The 21,615-nt window shown below is 52.8% G+C and overlaps 3 protein-coding genes and 1 long non-coding RNA gene across 16 annotated transcripts in view; 2 read left to right on the forward strand and 2 right to left on the reverse strand.

The window, feature by feature from the left end:
• On the forward strand, positions 1–9,143 carry OPRD1 (opioid receptor delta 1). 2 transcript variants are annotated; one of them, XM_077189739.1, is made up of 3 exons: positions 1–120; positions 6,240–6,589; positions 7,308–9,143. In XM_077189739.1, exons 2-3 carry the CDS (start codon positions 6,250–6,252, stop codon positions 7,838–7,840), a joined length of 873 nt encoding a protein of 290 aa, XP_077045854.1. In that variant the 5' UTR covers positions 1–120; positions 6,240–6,249; the 3' UTR covers positions 7,841–9,143. The 2 variants fall into 2 exon arrangements, with proteins under 2 accessions (XP_077045854.1, XP_077045852.1); XM_077189737.1 differs by lacking the exon at positions 1–120 and adding an exon at positions 135–616.
• A 4,452-nt stretch (positions 9,144–13,595) lies between these two features.
• On the reverse strand, positions 13,596–21,508 carry RCC1 (regulator of chromosome condensation 1). 5 transcript variants are annotated; one of them, XM_054648428.2, is made up of 12 exons: positions 21,467–21,508; positions 21,080–21,128; positions 18,631–18,708; positions 18,370–18,447; positions 18,080–18,267; positions 17,075–17,254; positions 16,895–16,991; positions 15,877–15,999; positions 15,533–15,688; positions 15,106–15,225; positions 14,541–14,693; positions 13,596–14,031 (listed from the first exon to the last, which is right to left on the reverse strand). In XM_054648428.2, exons 3-12 carry the CDS (start codon positions 18,701–18,703, stop codon positions 13,856–13,858), a joined length of 1,344 nt encoding a protein of 447 aa, XP_054504403.2. In that variant the 5' UTR covers positions 18,704–18,708; positions 21,080–21,128; positions 21,467–21,508; the 3' UTR covers positions 13,596–13,855. The 5 variants fall into 5 exon arrangements, with proteins under 5 accessions (XP_054504403.2, XP_077045850.1, XP_077045849.1 ...); XM_077189735.1 differs by lacking the exons at positions 21,080–21,128; positions 21,467–21,508 and adding an exon at positions 19,545–19,568; XM_077189734.1 differs by lacking the exons at positions 21,080–21,128; positions 21,467–21,508 and adding an exon at positions 19,258–19,311.
• LOC143695611 (uncharacterized) lies at positions 19,262–19,900 on the forward strand. The gene is made up of 2 exons (XR_013185004.1): positions 19,262–19,397; positions 19,551–19,900. It is a non-coding gene; the product is annotated as an uncharacterized LOC143695611 (long non-coding RNA).
• Positions 20,988–21,615, reverse strand: part of PHACTR4 (phosphatase and actin regulator 4) — a 50,667-nt gene continuing 50,039 nt past the window's right edge. For all 8 annotated transcript variants that reach the window (XM_054648423.2, XM_077189731.1, XM_054648427.2 and 5 more), the window contains 2 exons: positions 21,467–21,508; positions 20,988–21,128 (listed from right to left, as the gene is read on the reverse strand). The gene's annotated coding sequence lies outside the window, so the exon portion shown is untranslated. The remainder of the gene's footprint in view (positions 21,129–21,466; positions 21,509–21,615) is intronic.

Consider the following 21,615-nt stretch of genomic DNA (forward strand, 5'->3'; position numbering starts at 1 on the left):
ATGGGGCGAGGCAGGCAGGGATGCGGGGAAAACGGGACCGTGGAGGGAAGACAAGGACCTGCCGAGAGAAGAAAGGCAGCCATCGACCGAGGTGGAGGAAGGCGGCGACGGGGGGGACAGGTAGGGAGCAAGGGGGAGAATAGCAGGCAGGGAGCGGGAGAGGTACAGACAGGCGAGGGGGCGGGCGGGCGAGCAGGGCCGCCCCCGGCCCCACGTGGCTTTGGGGACACGCGGGTTTATAAAGCATTCCGGGCCCGCGCGAGTGCGGGAGGAGGCGGCGGCACCGGCCGGGAGCGGGGCTCGAACCCGCGGGTTTCGGATGCGCGCGGCGGCTCCAGCGGGGCCACGGCCGCCCGCGGGCCACGGAGTTGCCCATGGATGTGACCATGGATGTGCCCGTGGAACTGCCCTCGGGGCTGCCCACGGCCACTGCCACCCCCTGGGGCAACGGCACCGCCTGGGCCCCCCTGCCCGGACACGGGGTCAACGACACGGGCCTGCAGCGGGCCAAGAATGCTACATCCATCCTCATCGCCATCGTCATCACTGCGCTCTACTCCGTGGTGTGCGTGGTGGGGCTGCTGGGCAACGTGCTGGTCATGTACGGCATCGTCAGGTGAGAGCTGGGCAGGGGTGGGGTATGCGCCGGGAACAAGGGGGCATTTTGGGCACACCGAGTGCGAAAGCACCGATGGGGCCAGGCGGTGCCACGGGTCAGTGTGCAGCACATGGGAGATGTGAGCTGGTGACACTGAGTGAGTGTGCACCAGGAGTGGGTGTGCACTAGGGGTGAGTGCGCACCAGGGTTGAGACAGAACCAGGAGGGAGTTTGCACTAAGAGAAAGTGTGCACAGGGGTGAGTGTGCGCTGCGTGTCAAACAGCAGCAGAAGTAAGTATGAACCAGGAGTGAGTGTGCAACGGTTGTGAGTGTGCACCAGGTGTGTCTGCACTGGGTGTGAGTTTGCCAGCAGCAGGAGGAGGGTTGGGTATGAACCGGCTGCTTGTGCGCATCGAGACGGCTGCGATGTGCGTGTGAGCAGTACGTGTGCAAGCTGTACAAGTGTGGGGGGTGCAGTGCTGTGCAAAGGGTGAAAGCAGAGGCCATGTGTGCCTGGAGCAGCTCGGGGAGTGCGAGGGAGATGTTTGGGCATGGGCGACACAGCCCGACCCCAAGTGGGTGCCTCTTGTCCTTTGTGAGGAAGAGAAGCCGCAGGGCTGGTGCCGCTGCGGGCTGGGAGCTGCCCTGTTCGCAGGGTGGGTCCAGACCCTGCCCCCCCGCCCTAGCCAGGGGCTGGCGGGTTCCCGCTGCTGCCACCTCACTCCATCAGTGGGAATTACCCACCCAACCCATCCCCAGCTCCTTCTTGTGCCAGCACCTCCTGCAGCTGCCTGACTTCTGTTTTTCTCTAACAAAGAGCGCAAACTGCACGGCCCAGCCCCATCTCCCACAACGGCTGAGCTGTCCTCTGGTCCCCTCAATGTGAGATACCAGCTCCAGTAGCCAAGAGACCTACTTCAGCTGCATCCAAGACCTTGGCACCTATGGTGAGGCTTTCCCTAGGCAGAGGCAGGGTCGGCAGGTTCTCTGCACCCCAGAACAAGCAACATGACCCAAATGCCCCCCACTTTAAAGATGGGGCATGGCAAGATACTGCTGTGTCCCGCAGACACTTGTGCTAAAGTACAAAACCTCATCAGTCCCTTTGTCCGAGACACTGGGCGGTCCTGCCTGGTTAAGATAGGTTGACACAGAAAATGGGACCATACAGCCAAGACCACAGGACCAGTGCCAGCAGCGAGGGCTGACAGAGCTCCTCCACAGCTCTGCCAGCAGCAAAGGATGAGGCTGTGCTTGCAGTCACACTCTGTGAGGGCACAGACCCCCAACACCTCCAGCCTGGCAGGAGGGAGCAGAAGAGTCTCACTAGGTGCCTGGGCTGCACAGCCACCCCCTTCGCACTGGAGGGGGTTTGGTCCTGTAGGTCCAGAATCTGTGGGGTGATTCCAATTTCCTCTGCCTCAGGTGATGCTGTAACCCCAGCTTGGCCAAAACACTGGTGGCTGGATTTAAACAAACCCTCCAAATTCACATTTTTTTACCATTTCCACCCTCATTTCCCCATCCCTTTCAGTCCATAGCTATTGTTACCAGAGGTCAGCACAGCCTGGCACTGCATGCGCACAAATAAATGTGGTGACTCACCGGAGGGAAGGAAACCATCCTGAAATGTGTCTGTGAGCCACCCTGGAGTGCCCATTGCCCTGGTATCAGGCTCTGCTGCCCCTGCTCCCCACTCTTTGTGGGGCTCTGCCGCGTGTTTTTAACCATCCAAGAGGGCAGGCAATGGGGAGTGGCATGGGGGAGTAACTCGCTGACCCGACCTGACCCCTAATGGGATTTTTCATCCACTCAAAAGGGGCATCAAAAATGAGCCCTGGTCTGAAAAAGCAAATTGAGGTAATTGCAGCAGAGACAGATGCCATGAATAATGTCAGGGTGAGGGATGAGTGTTATTAGACCCCTTCCAGCTGGTTCTGCTCAGAGAGGAGAGGGAAAGCATTTTAAAAAGAGTGATTTCATGTGCAAACATCCTCCCTGTTTTACTGAGTAACTCCATGTAACCCAGGCTTTAGCAAGCCTGACAGCCACAGATCCCTTCACCACACCTTCTAGCCCCACATTTTCCAACTGATGCTGGAATTAAACACAGAATCACAGAGTGGCTTGGGTTGGAAATGACCTTATAGACCACCTTGTTTCGCTACGCTGCCATAGGCAGGATTGCCTTCCACTAGACCAGGTGGCTCCAAGCCCTGTCCAAGCTGGCCTTGAACACTTCCAGGGATGGAGAGTATCTCCCATGAAATGAACAAGTATCATCCTCCAAGCCCCTGGGACAGGAGGGGCTGCAGGGACATGTGCCTTCGCCCCTTCCATGGCCAAAGCCATCTGGAGTTTCCCAGGGTCCTTGTCAGAGTCGCTCCATGTTGACAGGGTTTAGGCCAGGACTAGGGGAGACCTGTGTCCGTGGAAGAAAGGGCTATGAGGTAAGATCAGCTTGGATTTGGACCTCACTGCTAGGGAGATTTTGGGTGTTTGCCTTATGCTCTTCTCCTAATGCTACCTCTAAGTGCCCTTGGGGGTCCAGGCAGGGTGTCCAGGTAGTCTGGAAGCGCAGCTGGAGCACATCCTGGGGGTCAGGGACCTCTGGGACCACACTGAGTTTGCCACAAAGTCCATGAGTGCTAGGAGCTGGCAGATGCAGACACAGGACCCTGGTATATAGCTCTGTGAATGGACACACCGCGAGCCAAGCACAGCCAAATTCCAAATAAATCCCTCTCCAGAGCAGCCAAGCCCATCGCACACCTGGAGGGAGCCCAGCACACCCAGCACCCTCCCCACCACAGCTCTGACCAGCACTGCCATGCCCACTGTATTGTCAGATGCTTTTAAAAATACTCCTGGAAGTAATTTGCAGCTGTGAGCTCAGGGCTGCAAGTGCCCTCATCCCCACTAAGCCCATCAGCCCCCCACCAGCTCCCACACAGGCTGCAGGGACAGCTGGGTGCAGGCTTTGTTAAGTCAGGCTCTTTCAGGCAGCGGCTTTTAGCAGCTCCAGGAGTTTTTCTTTCACTTATTATTCACTTTTCTTTCACTTATTTAATTTCCAAGAGGTTTGGAGAGGGCGTCCCCACTTGGGAGTCGAGACTGGAATGCGGAGCTGCCCTGTGCTTGCCCCATCCCCTCCCATCTCTTCTCTCCATCAACACTACCCAGATTGTTCCATTCAAGTGCATAACTTCCCAATCAAGGCACTCACTTAATTGCAATGGGTTTCGAAGCCTGGGGAGGTCCATCAGCAGCAGTGGATGATTTGCTCTAATGTGGGCAATAAACCTCTTTCCTGGAGCAGCAGTTTCATTTGCAGCTCAGGAGGGTCACCAGGATGGATGCCTCAGCCTGTGCAGGAGGTTGAAACCTCAGCCCCAACCTGGAGAGAGCTGAATCTTCCCTCAAAACCCCTGTACTGGAAGCTAAATTGCCATCCTTATTATCCCAGTCATCCCTATCATCATCCCAAGTTATTCCCATCAACCCCATCATCCCAGTTATGTCCTTCATCATCCCAGTTATCCCCAGCCTCATCCCAGTTATCCCTGTTATTCCAGTCAAATGCATTGGCAGAGTCAATCCATCATCCTAGACATTACCATTATCATCCCAGTCATCCCTGTCACTGCTTTGCCCTCACCAGCCCCATCCTGCCTGGGGATGGGTGACAGCTCTGGCCCTCCAGTCCCCCACCCCTGGCACATCTGGCAGGGGGTTGGGAAGTGCTTACCCAGCACAGCTAAGCACATCTTGCAGATCATGGAATGAATAACAGATTTTTTTTACCATTTTACTCAAAAAACAGAGACCAAAGATGTGTGAATCTACCTGAACTGACTGTTCACATAGGAGAGGCAAAACCTGACAATACCACAAATTCTGAGCTTTTTGTTTAACCTGGGAGGAAACTTTTCTGCAAAAGCGCTTGGAAAATAACACTAAAGAGAACAGAAAAGGACTTTTCAAGGACAAGACATTTTTAATGCCATATTTAAATTTAAAAAAAAAGCTCAGCTTGAATATTTCCGCCCTTGGGCAATGGGCTGCCATTTGCAGCCATGGTGAAGGAGACAGGAATGCTCTTGGAGCTGGGAGCTGGGTTAAGCTGCTGTTTTCTGTTTTCTCCCAGAGAGAAATTAGTTTTTCAGCTCCAGTTCTCAGTTCAATTGACAATGCAACCTGGTGGGTCTCTGTCCCCACGAATACACTCTCCTGACCCTGCTGAGATGGGGAAAGGATAAGGGGAAGGGATTGGATACCACCATCAATCCCAAGAGCCTCTTTCCCACATCCGCCTGCTGTCCTGGGCTCCAGCCATGGCAGGACCACCTGAGATGGGAGCCACTCAATCCCCCCACCTTAACTTATTTCATGTACCCCCAACATGCAATGAGCTGTACTAATTATCACAGAATCATATCTGTGATAATCACATATCCTAGAATGCTTTAGATTGGAAGTGACCTTCAAGCCCATCTCATTCCACTCCCTGCCATGGGCAGGGACCCCTTCCACTATCCCAGGCTGCTCCAAGCCCTGTCCAATGTGGCCTGGAACACTTCCAGGGACGGGGCAGCCACAGATTCTCTGGGTACCCTGTGCCAGGTTATTACCACCCTCATATCTGCTTCAAACCTGCCCTCTGTCAGTTTAAAACTGTCTTACCCCTATCACACACGTGAAAAGTCACTTTCTGTCTATTTTATAAGTACACCAAGGAAAACAACCTCTTCAGCTCAGCAACAAAGGGGTCATTTCCCCCCTCTATGCCTTACCCTAGTGCTGCTACAGGCAGGCTTAGGCATGCAGAGATGGTTTTGGGCAAACTGACCCTGATGCTAATTAATGAGGGTACATCTAAAAAAGCTTGAGGCTGGGGAGGATGCTCTCTGAGCAATGGGGATTTGCTGGAAGGGAGCACAGGAAGAGCTGGAGCTGCTGGTGCAGCCCTGCAAAGAGCAGGGTCTTCATAGAGCCACTCCTGCCCCACATGTGTTGCCCTTTGGGGGTGCCCAGCAGATCACTCAGTATCTATTTCCAAGCCACCACACCATTCAAAGCATCCCTTTGACCAACATTTGCAGGATTGGATGCTCCTGGCACACACACACACACACACACACACATCCCTGCTTCTCTGGCATCTGCCATAACTTTGCCTCATCCCTTCAGGAAAGGTTTGGACATGAGGGACCACACATTTCTCTTGCCATGGCATGACAAGAACCAGAAGCAGAGCCAGCCCTTCCCAAATGCCCTGGGGGATACAGCCAGGCTTCCCCAAAGGCTCTGGAGCTCCAGGCTGGCTAATTGGGCCGCTTCCAGATGGCCTGTTTCCGGGGGTAATCGATCCAATTTCTGCAAGCAACCTTGTCAGGGAAGCAGGCTGGATAATCACAATTTACTAGGTGGAAAATCAGATGAAGGAGAGTTGAGGGGATAAAGGACATTGTGCAACTGGTTCAGGGAAATGCTGAGCACATTGGTGCTGCAGAAAGGCACATCACAACACTTTTGCCCACCAAGGCTGGTGTCACCTTGTGAGCAGACAGGCTGTGCCCCCTCCTCATCACATCAAGTGCCCTGACAACCTGTAACATGCCCTTTCTCTGCCACCCCCAGGTACACCAAGATGAAGACAGCCACCAACATCTACATCTTCAACCTGGCACTGGCTGATGCACTGGCCACCAGCACACTGCCCTTCCAGAGCGCCAAGTACCTCATGGAGACCTGGCCCTTTGGGGAGCTGCTCTGCAAGGTCGTGCTCTCTATTGACTACTACAACATGTTCACCAGCATCTTCACCCTCACCATGATGAGTGTGGACCGCTACATCGCCGTGTGCCACCCGGTCAAGGCCTTGGACTTCCGCACGCCGGCCAAAGCCAAGATCATCAATGTCTGCATCTGGGTGCTCTCCTCCCTCATCGGAGTGCCCATCATGGTCATGGCAGTCACCAAGTCAAAAGGCAAGTGTCTTGGGGTACATGTCCCCTCCTGTCCCATCAGTTCATCCCAGGGGTGATCTGGCAAACTTGAGCTCTGGTCCTGTAGCAGATTTGTGGTCAGTAGTGGGCACCTGTCTGTCACACCATAAATGTGCCCTGTCTTGGAAAAAGCATCACGGTGTTATTTCCCATCTTTGAAACTGAAATTGTCCTCCCTTCCCCTTAAGGGTAGGGATCCCACACCTTTCCCCATCTCCAGTCCAACCAGTGTCTCTCCCCACCTCCTGGTATGGAAAGCAGGGGGCCTAAAAAAACCCCAGAGGTGCTGCAAAGTCTCTAAGTGGCTCACACTAAGATCTGCAGCTCCTGTGTGGGGTCACTGGTCCTTAGCTGCTAGGAAAGCTCTGGGCATCTTGAGGAAGTGGACAGATTTCAGTGAAGGGTGATATGTGGATGTGACATGGGGATGTCCATCATGGGGATTGAGAGAAGGCAGGATTGGTCTTGAGTGGCCCAGGAGGCCCTGCAGGGAAAAGGTTCCAGAGTCACTGCATGCACTGCCTCTTCTCAGTGTCTTCTGGACAGGGGTCTGGTGGCACAGAGCTCTTGGGGAACCTCTGCCAGGAGCAGGCAGGTAGAAATGCATCTCCCCGGGGTTTTAACAAGCCATTACTAAGCAGAAGACAGAATATTCTCAGCAGACACTGAGCTTCCTCTTTGACCTTCCTCTCTCCTACAGATGGTATGGTCCTGTGCACTCTCCAGTTTCCTGACCCTCCCATCTACTGGGACACCGTGACCAAGATATGTGTCTTCATCTTTGCCTTCTTGGTCCCCATTTTGGTCATCACCATCTGCTACGGGCTGATGATCCTTCGCCTGAAGAGCGTCCGGCTCCTCTCAGGCTCTAAGGAGAAGGATCGCAACCTGCGGCGCATCACACGCATGGTGCTGGTGGTGGTGGCAGCCTTCATCATCTGCTGGACACCCATCCACATCTTCGTCATCGTCTGGACGCTGGTGGACATAGACAAGAAGAACCCCTATGTGGTGGCCAGCCTGCACTTCTGCATCGCTCTGGGCTACACCAACAGCAGCCTCAACCCTGTCCTTTATGCTTTCCTGGATGAAAACTTCAAGAGGTGCTTCCGAGAGTTCTGCCTGCCTTTCCGAGCTCGTGTGGACCAGAACAGCTTCTCCCGCGCCAGGAACACCACGCGGGAGCACGTCTCCACCTGCACCGCTTCTGAAGCCCGCAACAAGCCGGCATGACTAGACGTGGGCAGCCCCCAGCAGGGCTGCCAGGGACACAGAGGAGATGAGCTGCGCTCCGAAGTCACCCAGGTCACCACCACAGAGTTGTAGCAGAATGGTGGGCTGGGCGCTGCTCACTAACACTGCTGGGTTTGCATACAGACTGACTGCAAAAACTTTTTACATCCTGAGAAGGAAAAATGGGAGAATTGGGACTCACCAAATGATGTAGGGCTCTCCTACAGAGAGAACAAGAGGCAAGTTGGGCATCTCCTCAACCAACAACACCACCCAGCAGAGGCTGTCATCCTCCAACATGTGGCTCTTGGCAGAGCCCAGAGCACCAGAACTGCAATTTCCACGTGCTTATCCTCCTGCACAGGCCAGGATGACACCACAGCCCATGGCAAGAGAGGAAATACTCATATGGCAGAAAGGAACTGTGCCAGGATGTGATCATAGCATCACAGAATCATTCAGGTTGGAAAAGCCCTCCAAGATCATCAAGTTTAACTGTTCTTCTACCACTACAAAGGCCACCACTAGCCTATGTCCCCAAGTGCCACATCCACACGGTGATGGTTAAATCTCTTTGGTGATCGTTAACTCCACCACTGCCCTGGGCAGCTGTGCCAGGGCTGGACAACCCTTTCAAGAAACATTCCTTAATATCCAGCCTAATCCTCCCCTGGAATGACTTGAGGCCATTTTCTCTGCCATCATGGGACCTCATTCCATCCCACTCTGAGGAGGACAACTGGAGATGGAAAGAAAAACTTATGCCACTTCAGAGACAGTTTTCAAAAAGCTCCAGATCCATTGTAAAAACTCTCCTGGAGTTCCTCAAACTGGGATTGTTCCCAGTGAAAGCTTTCTACTGTTAATGTCATTGTTAGGTTGGTGTTATTTAGAGACCTCTGACTGCAGCTAAGGCTGCCCTGGACATGGATGTGATGCTGGGCTGAAAAACTGGGGAGAAATCCTAGTGCAAGCAAACAGCACTGGGAGGGCCTGCCCTGACTGGGCCATGCTTTAGCCAGTATGCTCGGAGGGAACTCTTTGTGTACTTTTATAAATATATATGTATGTCTGTCTATAGCTGTATGAAACTAAAGTGACCCCAAGGCCTCCCATAACACCTCCCACTACAGCAGCTGCTACATGTGTGATGGAGCTGAATATGCCGGATCCAGAGCATCTCACAAAGTACTTGAGACACTATTTCCAGCTCCAACCCTTGGGATATTTGCCTTACTGTGGCATTTCTGTACAGGAACCCTGCTTTCTAAAAGTTAAAGCAAAATAAAATCGAAGATAGGAAGCAGTTTCCAGCTCTCTTGTGACTCACAGGCATCAAAAATGAGCAAGGTCTGGTTCAGGGGGGTGGTCTGGGGAGTGATGAAAGTGCCTCTAAATTTACTCTTTCCTGTGAGAGTGGGGATAACCTGGCACAGGGTGCCCAGAGCAGCTGTGGCTGCCCCTGGATCCCTGGCAGTGCCCAAGGCCAGGCTGGATGGGGCTTGGAGCAGCCTGGGACAGTGGGAGGTGTCCCTGCACATGTCCCTGTGTCAGGGCATGAAACTGGATGGGCTTTAAGGTCTCTTCCAACTCAGGCTATTTGATGATTCTGAATTCAAGTTTTAAAAACATACCTGGACTTGGAAAAACTCACCTTTGTGAACACCTAAAGCCCTTTAGAGCTGAGATTGTTTGCAAGCCCTAGTCACCAAAAACCTCTTCTGCCAACAGTCATCAAGACATAATTTTATTTTAAAAGACAAGCAGCCCAAATTCTGGCCCAAATTACATTTGTAATTTAAATACAAATGAGGATTTAGCGGAAAAGCAACAGAAACGGGTGTTGGAGCCTGTAACTTTGCTCTGGCTTAACGAGACTTTGGACTTTAAGGTACTGATCACTTCTGCAGTGTAGGCTTCTTAGTTCCCCAAGAAGGAGAACCATAAAGAGTGCAGACTGGATGTGAAAACCACTTGAGGACCCCTATCCATTACCCAGCACCCTGGGAAAGCTGAGCCAGGCACCAATTCTGGAGATTTCACAGCCCAGTTAAACTAGCAGCCAGCCCAGATTAATTGTGCAGCAACCTGGGCTGGCACATGCCAACCAGCTATTTCCAGGGACATTTGCAGGCCAAAAGCATGTGCTATTGCAGGAAACATCCTTTCCCCAATTTTTTTTCTTTAATTAATTCACCAAATAATGAACCCTGATGTATTGAGCTTGTGATTAATTATGATGATGCCAGTTTCTTTGTCTGCAGGTTTAGGCTGACTTTGGAATTGCATTAATATGCAGATAGAAATGAATGGATCTGGCTTTCCTGGGGAGGACAGGAGCAAGAGCTCCCACCTTCTTGACCCTGGAGCAGCCTGGGGTGGACCCAGGCTCTCAGCTCAACAGAGATGCTTGTCTTGCAATTCATCATTTAATAGGGAAAGAAAATCACTATGAATAATTAATTCCTAGAGGATTTTTTTTCTCCTTTCAGAGTTACAAATTCTGCTTAATTCGTACTGTTTTATTCCCTGAGCAAATGGGACCAGGAGGAACATGCAGGGAGGGGATGTCTGGGGCACTGTATAAGCACTGGAGCTCCTCCAGGCAGGGAAAGAGCCAGGATCCCCCCCAGCTCCCAAGAGCTGAGTGAGCCATATGAGACTTTCCTTATTTTTGGCCTGTTGTAATGGGAAAGGAACCAGGATGTCAGCAGTTTGGGGAGGGGACAGAGACACCACCACATCACTATTTCAACCCAATTCTCATCCTAAAGAGACCCAAGACACCCTTGCATCAGGAGCCACACCAGAGCACTGCACATGGCAGTTATCCTGGGATATACTGGTCAGGCAACAGCCTCAATGATTGGAGAGACAGCCCAGCACAATGACTAAACCATCATTAAACCCTGTCACAGGCAGCTTGGCCATAATTAAAGCTCATTTCCTCTTCCAGGCAGGAAAGGAATAACAAGAAAACAGTCTGAATATCCTCCAAACCCTCCTGAAGATGCAATTCTCTCCCTGTAGATCCAGCAGCACCACTGCACAGGCAGAAATTTTCTATCTAAAACAGCAACATGTTAAAAAAACATGAAAAAAAATCCCTCACAAACCTTGCAAACAACACTCAAAGTGCTTTTAATCTGGGCCCAAAAGATCTTCACACTGCCAGGCCTCATCCTCCAGGGATGCTAAAGCCCTCGAATACCACTTTCCCAGCTTTTGTTTGTGAAGCAAAAGCCTTTTATGCACTTCCAATAGCAACAGATGGAGACCAGAGTGTGGAGCTGCCAGCTGGTGATGAGGGAGAGTCTGGAGGTGTCAGTGCTAGAAAAACTCCCCCATTGACTATGGCTGGATCCAGGGGTCCACTCCACAGGACCCAAATTCCTCCTCCTAATCCTCAAAATGCCCCCACTCACTCTGTGAGCAAAAAACCTTGTTAATGAGACATTTCCCTTCCCTCAATTAAGCTGTTTTCCTCCATCCACCCTCTCCCCTCTGTGTGGGGGCTCATCCTTCCCCCAGTTTCCAGCAGCTTCCCACTGAAGTGTCACTGGTTCCCAAGACAATTGCTTATTCATCAGTTCTGAATATTTTAAATCTTATTGTTCTCTCCCAGCCCTTTTCCCATGTTTCTTAAATATAACAACAAGCTTCCCATTCACAAGGACATGTTTTCCCCTTTCCAGAAACAGGAACAGCCCCTCAGGGATGGGTACAATCCCATCTTATTTAGGAATGATCTGGGTTTTCTCTGCACCCTCAGGAGCTGGAGCAGGGAATTGCATTGGCTCCTGGCAGGATCCAACCCTGTTGTGTCCACACCACTGATACTGTTCCTGCTGCCCGAATGTGGGAGATGCAAAAACCTGCCAATGCAGGGGACAGGGAGGAACTGGGAGCACTGGGATGTGGGATCTCCCCAATAGCTGAGGCTGGTTTTGGATAAATATTGCTGCTGGGAATCAAGCCTAAGTGAAGAGCAGTTTGTCCATCAGGTATCCAGCAGGTCACATTGCATTGAACAGTATCAAATGGTGATGGTCCCCAGGGAGCAAAATTAGCCACAGGATTAGAGAGCACTTGCCCATGGCTCAGCCTGCAGTGATTGCAAAATATGGGCTTGATCCCTCACAATACAACATTCCCTGTGGGCCCACATCCCAACCTTTTGCTTAGAGGTAAAAATAAAGTCCTTTGCAAGCCCAGGACTGCAACCACCAGAACAAACCCACCTGATGGGATGTGGGTGGCCCCAGCCCCCCAGAGCTGGACCCACTGAGGCCATCCCTGATTGTAAATCCAAGTTCATCCCACATGGGAGCAGCAGAGCTGCTCTCAGTGCCCAGGCTCACTAAGGAACCGGCTCCTGCCCAAATGAATTAAGTGCAAACAGCAACCTGGGGCTCCAGTCACACCAGGATGTGGGAATTTGCCCCATGGCTTCCAGTCTGCACACACATCTGGCTCAGCTCCAGCTGGGAGCACCCAGCACGGACATGCTAGGACCCTTCCAGGTGTGCCACGGGCTTGGCTGTGTTCCTGGAGACCCAAAGATACCTGGGGTGCCCCGTCAGACAGGCTGGGAACTGAAGAGGAGGCGACAGAGAGGACAGGGACCATGCCCTGTCTCCGTCCCAGTTCTCCCAGTGCCATGGCCCCACAGCTGCCAGCGCATCCTCCTGCTGCCACCTGGCGGCCACAGAACACTCGGACACAGCTGGGACCGGGACAGCGCCCCAAAAAGCAGCCACCTGTCCCGACTGTCCCCACGGGACAACTGCCCAGCCCTCCAAAGCGCAGGAAAAGCCTGGGTTTATCAAAACTCAGTTTATTCCAAATGTTAAAAGATTTTTTTTCGTCCTTTCTGCCTTGATTAATCAACCAAAATACATTTTCTTTTTTTTAAAAAATCCAACCCCTTTGGAACCATTGTATAACCCCAGACACCCCAGACCCCCCTCCCCAGCCACAACCCCCCTCCTATTGCTATAATTTAACTTTTTGCAGAGCCCTCCTCACTCCAGGTACCGGAAGGTACCTCCTATAAGGAGAGGATGGAGCAGGCTGGGCACAGGAATCAAGACCAGTTGGATCAGGGAGGAAATGGGGAGGAGTCCTGTTGCTCCCAGCAACTCCATGCATAGCTGGGGTCTGGATGCCTGCTCATTGAGGCCCTAACAGCAAATGAACCTCCTTCCTCAGCAAGTGAAAGAGAAGAAAACCAGTGTTCCCACCCCTGGGATGGATTTGGTTGGGTTTCCAAAGGCAATGGCAAAGAGGGAGTGGCCAGGACTGTGAAAAGTAGCATGAGGTGGCTGCTCCAGGCCATGGAGAGTGGGGAACCTGCTCCTGGCCTCATTGCCAGGCAGGGGCTCAGCTTGAGGGGATGGGAGGCAGGAGCCTCGAGTGGTCACACTGTGCTAGGCATCATCCAGCAGCATTCTCCCTCACCAGGCAGAATTTCCCCAGAGTAGTCACAAGCTCTGGATTAGAGGATGGAGCTTCCTGGGCACATTCCTGCTGGACTCAGATCCACCTGGAACAGGCTCAGAGGGGTTTGGGGGGTGGAAGCAGACAAATCCAGAGGTGATTTAGGTGAAGGGGGTGGAAGAGCATCCAGATATGGGGAACATGGGGACCTCAGGGAGACCATTACCCAAACCTGATTGCAGAGTGAAGAACAAAACCCTCAGCTTTGCTGGGCCAGGAAACATTAAAAAAAAAAAAAACAAACGAGAAGTGGAAATCCATCCAGGCACAGAACTGCGATCAGTTTAGGACCAAGCTGAGCCGGGGAGCTGACAGAGCACTGGGCACCACAGGAAAACAGACAAACGCTTGCAGAGAGAACCCACGGGCACCCTGTTCCAGCCACGCAGGCGCTGCTGGGCCGAGCTCTGTGAGCCTCCTGCCCTCCCCAAGTAATCGGCTCCCCAACCCAGGCAGAAGTTGTGGGGGGTCTGGGGGTGCTGTGATTCCGCTGGGTCCGGCTGCGGTGTCGCTTCATCAGCTCTGCTCCTTGTCACTGACCAGCAGCACAGTGTGCTGCCCACCACTGGACACGGCCAGCACCTGCCGGTTCTCCAGTTGCTTCCCCGTCATCTCCACGGGGCTCCAGACATCATCCTCCTCTCCGGTGCCCAGCTGGTAGTTAGTGCCCATTCCCCACGCAAACGCTCGTCCTGCAACAGAGGTGAAGCAAGCTTTGAGCTCTCAGTTGTTGCACAATGGGAAGGCGACCTCACACCCAGACAGTGCATTGCTATGAGTCCAAAACACAAGCAGGAGGAAGAGAACGAGCACTTGCAACTCAACAGGTGTTCCGTCACAGAGCCAAGGAACTTTCATCCCTTTGAGGGAGAAAAATAAACCCACAGCCCACTCCAAACCTTCCTTCCTGTGGACACTGCACACAGGCAGATGCAGCATCAGAGCATGGAGGTCTGGCATCAGCAGAGTCAGAGAAGAGACTGTCAGGCCAACAACCGCCTCCTGGTAAACACCACATGACCAACCCTGCTGCCCACAAACAGGCCCACAAACACATCTGAGCAGCCACTGCCCAGCTGCCCCCAGGAGATGGGCAGCAGGACCTGGCTCCAGTCCCAACCCAGCTGGCAGTGTGTGGTGACGGTGTGCAGGGCTGGATGGAGGAATGAAGGAAGTGCAGAAGCCAAGACCTGGCACTCACCATCACTGCTGACAGCATAACCAACTGACGCTCCGCAGGCCACCGAGACGATACTGGGGAGCTCTGGGATAACGGTGGGTGTGCTCTTCTCCTCTGCCCCTGTCCCAATGCCCAGCCGGCCATACTCTGCCCTGCCCAGGCTGTAGGCTTTACCTGGAGCACAGCGGACACACAAGACAGGAGACCTGAGCGGGGCAGAAGTTGCAGCAAGGCCAAAGCAGACCAGGACGTCTTCCCAGGCCTGACTCCTGAAGGAGCATCACTCCTCCACACCACACCCTGAGACCCATCCAGAAGGGGCAGGGTGGGATAGAGACCCCTTCAGCTCCTCAAAATCAGTAAGCTGAATAGGTGCAAGAGCAGAGTTCACAACTGAGTCCAGGTTTCTGTTGTCAGCTTCCCTTCGCTGCAATCTCACACCAACATTGTTTCCTTGAACACCGAGAGCTTGGAGGGCTCCAGCACATCACCCTCATCCCAACAGCTCCTTGGCCAGGTTGAGGGCCATGGGATTCCCCCCACCCTGCTGTGTGACTCCCAGCCCACCTGTCACAGAGTCACTCACCCTCAGAGTCGACGCAGACCGTGTGGTGCTGCCCGCCAGAGAACCCAACCCAAGACTTGGTGGAGTTCTTGAAGGACGTGAGGTTCTGCGGGGAGAAGCAGGGCTCGGTGTCCTGGGTCCCTGCAGGGTGGGACGCACAAACCCAGGCAGATCAGGTCCATGGGCATGGACGGCTCTGGCACTGAGCCATCCACCCTGGGACTCACCCTACCAGAGACCAGTACAGAACTGCCCAGCCCCAAAATCTAATTTCTGCTCAAACCCAGTGGGCACGAGGGCTGGGACCTAAACCCAGAGTGAGCCCCACCCCCATTTCCAGCTCTGGTGCATGCAGTGTTTAGATTCTGGGGCACCCAGCAGCTTCCCCCACCAGGCCAGGGCAGCAGTGGACTGGAAGGAGATCTGGAGGGACACAGGTGAAGCTCACCCAGCTGATGGTAGTTGGAGAGGCCAAATCCATAGATGTGTCCCTCATGCGTGACGGCGAAGGTGAAATACGCCCCACAGAAAGCGTCCTGGAAGCGCATTTTGCTTCTTCTCCCTCTTCCTCTGACAGGGACAAGCTGGGGGACCAGCATCCGTTCTGGGGTAGGAGACAAGGCGTTATGCAAGGACTAAGGATTTACACCCTCCCTGCATCTAAGGATCTGGTTCACTGCATTCACTGATTACACATAAGCCCTTGAGCATCAGGGACTGGGGCCCTTTGTTCCTCTGCAAAGGGCAGAGCCAAAGCCAAAGGCTGCACCTCTGAGAACTAAATCCACTCACCCAGTCCTCGCCGTCCTCCTCGGGTGGCAAAGAGTGCTGGCACTCTGCCCAGCTGGCCCTGTTCACCACAGCCACATGTGAACAGGTCGCCGTCCACTGTCAGCATCACCAAGTGGTCGTTTCCTGGGACAGGAAGGAAAAAGAAGTTATGGAGAAGTCTTCAACAAGTCCTCAGGACTGAGATCCCACAGGTAAACCCCAGTTGTCCCAGCTTATGGGGTTTACTGCACTTGATACCTCAACACCAATTGTGTCACCACCTAAAACTCCAGGATCTCCATCTTCCTGATCCCAGGAATTCAAAGCAGTTTGTCTGGGAAGTCGGTAAGGAGACAGAGGTGTGGCCCAACCACTCCTGGGTCCTGGACAAGCACCCTGGCTGCTGTGCTCAGCTTCTCCAGGCCTCATTAGAGAGTAAGTGCTCTGACCCCAGTGGGTCACAATTCAAGCCACTCTTGGAAGGCATTCTACATCAGACTGGTCAAATATTAACTCAATATGTGAATCTGTTGGCGCTAAGAGGTCTGATCTCTGGAAGAGTCAGAGATCAGCAAGTACACCCTTGTATCAGGCTTGGAACAAGCCAAGAGGGAGGAAAAGTTCGTGGACGTTCCTCAAGGGTTGTGACAACCTTGTGTACCTGCCTGACCCTGCACACCCCAGGGCCCTACTTGTGGAAGGGGCTCACAGCTGGTCTGTGAGTCAGAAAGAGATGAAGAAGAGAAGCTGATAAGAGTCGCCTTTGCCCCTGAAAGGAGTCCTACCAAGGCTGTCAGCATGTAAATGGAGAAGAAAAATAAACAAGGGGTCCTGCAGTTAGATCTTGACAGAAAACAGTGGTGTTGACTGCCTTGCACCAATGAACATTATGTTGATTTATTGTGGCCAATGAATAGGTATAAGCTTTGTGAGAGGATATAAAAAGACAGCATGCTGCTAAAATAAAAGAGAGAAGCTTTCTTAAATACACAGTGTTCTTCTGTTTGTTAGGACCATCTCAACAACTACACCTGCTCACCTGAAACTATTTTAACAACAGGTGTATCGAGCTGGAGCAGCACAGGAACGGAGCTCGTCTTCATGGGCTCCAGCAAGCCGATCACTCCATTGTTATCCTGAGGGAAGAGAGAGACACAGGGATCAGCCACAGGAGCAGCAGCCACCAGCGAAGCTTCCAGTATCTGAGGACTCAGCGTACCCGGAAGGAGCCCCAGACAAAGACCCTGCCATCCTCAGTCAGCGCGGCCGTGTGGCTGTCCCCCGCCGACACCTGCACCACCTTCTCCTGCAGCTCCACCAGCCCTGGAGAGCTCTCAGACCCTTCAGCTGAGGTGTCGCGTCCCAGGGCACCTTCATCATTGCAGCCAAAGGTGTAGATCTGCAGATTGGGTGCAAGTGGTCAGGATGGAGCACAGAGGGGCAACAGGCTGAGTACGAAGTCAGGGGACAGAGAGTCGTGAGGCTGAATTATTACAGAATCACAGAATGGTCTGGGATGGAAGGGACTTTAAAGCTCATTTCAGTCCACCCCCTGCCATGGGCAAGAACACCTTCCACTAGCTTGCTTTAAATCCTGTCCAACCTGGCCTGGAATACTTCCAGGGACGAGGTGTTGTCATCTTATTGCAAAGCTCTCATACCTTCTCAGTGATTTCTCACGGGCACCTCCTTGCAGCACTGACTCCTTCTTCCTCACAGCACAGCCAACAAACTCCAAGTCTCTCCTCACCCAGCTAACCCGCTCTTTTATAGCACTCATCCTTATTAGACACAGCTATGGCCTGTTAAGGGCAGGCCTGTTCCTAATCTTTGGTAATTAGTACAGCTGCAACTCCTCAGGGGTGAGATTACCTTCTACACTATCTTTATTTTCTTACATTCTAACCCCCCACAATGAGGCAGCCACAGCTTCTCTGTACCAGAGCCTCACCACCTTCACAAGGAAGAACTTCCCAATATCGCAGCTAAAATGGCAGTGTCATCCATCTACTCTGTCAGTGTGAAGCCATTCGCCCTTGACCTATCACTCCATGCTCTTATCCTAAGTCCGTCTCCAAATCCTTTCAGGTCCTCCTTTTGACCCGCTAAATTTTGTGGTCCATGAGACCAGGCTCACCCCTACAGCCGGAACAAGATGTGGGCAGAGCAGTGGCTGATTCCTACTCCCTGCTCCAGAACACATCCCAGAACCCACTGCACTTACCTTTCCAGTCTGGCTGAGGCACACTGTGTGCATCCCTCCAGCTTCCACCTGCACCACCATCTCCGGCAGCGTGACCAGAGCTGGCTTCTTCCTCTCCATGATGTCTTCACCCAGACCCAGCTGCCCGACATTACCCTGGCCCAGTGTCAGCACCAGCCCAGGCTGTGAGCGATGTGATGGGTGGCTGACTGCGGGGTGTGAGGGGGAGAAAGAACAAGTCAGGGTACAAGTTTCCTGGTAAAAATCCCCCCTGGGAAAGTGGAAGGAAAATTCCAAGGGATTTTTCTTACCTTTAACCTTTTTTGTCTCAGTAGATTCTTCTTCTGGTACCAGGATCTTCATTCTGCGTTTTGCTGGCATCTTGGAATCTAAATGCCAAAAAGAGCCAACATTACCCTGGCCCAGTGTCAGCACCATCCTAGGCTGTGAGCGATGTGATGGGTGGCTGACTGCAGGGAGGGAAGGGGAGAAAGAACACGTAGGGGTACAAATTTCCTGGTGAAAATCACCCCTGGGGAAGTGAAAGGAAAATTCCAAGGGATTTTTCTTACCTTTAACCTTTTTCATCTCAGTAGACACTTCTTCTGGGACCAGGATCTGCACTCTGCGTTTTCCTGGCATCATGGAATCTAAATGCCAAAAAGAGCCTGTTCAGTGAACCGGGCTGTTCACTGTCTGTGGTTCCCCCTCACACCCTAAAAACCACCTGAGGGACTGGTGACTGATCCCTTCTCCTACTCTGGGAAAATAGAAAGTTTTCCCTTGTATGTTTTATCCATACTCTCTATTTTATGTGAACGTCTCCAGATTTCAGGTCCAGGCAGGCGAGGAGAGAGGGAAGGGGAAGAGAAAGGAGAATGAAAACGGGAAAGGGGAGAATGTGAGCCAAGCCGTACCTGCGTCCTCACCCCCTGCCCCGTTCCGCATGGCCCGAGCACGGCCCCCGCCCCTTCCCGCCGTTCGAATTCCCCGCGGCGCCGCCCCACGTGGGGCGGCGGAGGCCACGGCCCGGCCCGGCGGCTCCTCCCGCCGCCTGCAGCTTCTCCCGCTGGCCTGTGGGCTGCGCCGAGGACGGCCCCGGGCCCGCCGGGACCCCCGCGGCCGCCCCCGTGTCCCCATGCCCGCCCCGCCGCTGCCTCCCGCCGCTCTCCCGGCTCGACCCCGCCGCGCTCCCTCACCGCCCGCCGGCGCCGCCGCGCTCCGCTCTGCGCATGCGCGCGCCGGCTCCTGGCGGCGCTGCGCCCCCTGGCGGCCGGCGGCCCCGCGCGGCCACAGCACTGCCCCCGCAGGACAAGGGGACAGGACAGAACGACGACAGGTGGGGCAGGACAGGGGGACAGAAGGGGCACAGGTGGGGCAGCACAGGGGGACAGAAAGGCACAGAAGGGCAGGCAGCACAAGGCGGCTAGCAATACGCTGCCCCACAGACACTAAATCCGAGTCACTAACTCATCCTGCTTCTAACCTGCAGGGATGCCTCCAGCCTCCTAGGCCGCAGCCAGCCGGGATGGAACAGAGCTGCTGCAAAAAACTGGCAATTAAACACGCTGAACAATGATAACGGAATATGGAAATCCAGCAAGTCTGCCACACCACTTTCTCCAGCAACCTACTGCTGCAAAGTGGAAAACACCTTTACTCTTGAAACAGGAACTAGACCAAACTCCTCCGGTTTATGGGAGGACAGCAAACTGTAGCTTCCCCTTCATCCCATGCGATTACCCTTATTCCAGTGATTAACTCTGCTGTTCCAGTCCGAAGGCCTGCATTAGGCCTTATTAGCTCTTATTTTTTAATAAAATAATGTTCCTATTTAACTAACATCTTGGCTGGTACAGCGGCCTTTATCTGCTTATCTACAGCCCATTGGCCAGGGGTCACCCACAGCCCCTGAGATTGGAAAATCTTGGAGAGACATCACCATTATTTATCCCAGGCTCATGCTGGGAGATACACAGCCACTCCCTTGTTTTCCCGGGCCACGTCATGGCCCAGAGCAGGACATCTGGGAAACTGCTGATGCCGGTATCATCGAAGCCACGGCAGCACCTCCCCTAAACCCTCCCTTTAACAGCACTCCTCTTTAAAAGGGCAAGGGAAAGCCGTGTGATCACCTTCCCTGCTCCCCCCCCCACCGGGGTAACAGACCCCACCAATCCTTCTCGATTTAGCCCTTGATATGATATGAAGGTTTTGTGCCCAAACCTGGACTGAAAGTAGGATCTGTTCCTAATCCAGCCCCAATAGAGTGCCACACAGCATTTCTACACACTTTTTCAAGATGGTTCAGCAGCAAACCAGAATTATACTCCTACACAGGAGAGGGACCACCCAGGGCACAAAGCTTCCCTTAATATTCAGATCACTCACCAAAAACACACACCAAGCCATAGCCAAATTCAGTTTATTGAGTTGTCTACTGTAGATAGGTACAGACTTGGACATCAACATGAGTGAGAGCTGTATTTCAGGGCCTAAACACAAACTGCGGCTCCCCCGCCCCCCCCCCCCCCCCCCACATCCTGTAATATAATCCACCCATTTTCAGTATCACCTTTCCTGTAATATCCTGGCCCCACAAGGTCGAATCCACTGGAAGCTTCTTTAGTGTGTTTCACAGGAGAGCACACGCATTATTTCCTTACCCCTTATACTTCCCTTAACCCTCCTCCCTTAGTTAGAAGCATCCCCAAAGCAGCTCTTTGCCAGCCAGACCAGCCAGCCCCTCAGCCCGTGAATTGCCTTTCCTTCCCGTGCAGCTCACCCATAACGTGTAGCTCCAGGCTCTGCTCCACAAAATCCAGCAAGTGCATGTCCCATCAAGGGACCAGGGCCATCTGTTATTTTTCATGCTCCAAGCACGTGCTTTAAAAAACCACTTAATTCACGCAGCCCTGCTTCCATCGCGTTTAGATTTCTGTGGCTACATTTTTATTACACGTAGTGCGCTAACAGGAACTGGGCAACCACCTAGCTTAGGCCAACTCTTAAAATACTCACCCTGTCCCACTAAAGGTGGATTTTCTTTGTCACTTCGCCCCAGCAGATTCTGCAATATTTTAGGAAAAAGAAAGGTATTTTTTCCTGCTTTTTTTCTCGTGTCCAACAATACATTAGTAGAGTTTTAAGTTTAGCACACAAATTTATCTGCAGTGTTTTTTTCTGTCTGCTAAGACTCATGGCTTTTTTTTCCCCCCCTTATTACTCAGGCATTTCTTTTCCCTGTCTATCCAAAATCGAACACAATCGTCAAAGCTAGGAGCCTCCAACCTGGACTCACTATATTACCACCCATGTCACCCGGAATGAAATTTTATCACTAAACCGACGCATTATTCTAGAAACATCTTTGATATACACAGCATATTACATTTTTCAGGCAATTACCTTCAAAAATCGTGTTTCACTCCAACCTTTTCAATTTTGGCACTGGAAATGAAAAAAATAAAAAGGTACTTTAAGGATTTGCTCAGGAGGTCGTGTTTTTATCTCTCTCCCTCCCAGCTCGGCACGTGTTACCCGTCCCACCCCGCGTG

The sequence above is a fragment of the Agelaius phoeniceus genome, chromosome 22 (assembly GCF_051311805.1).
Source record: "Agelaius phoeniceus isolate bAgePho1 chromosome 22, bAgePho1.hap1, whole genome shotgun sequence".
Lineage (NCBI taxonomy): Eukaryota > Metazoa > Chordata > Aves > Passeriformes > Icteridae > Agelaius > Agelaius phoeniceus.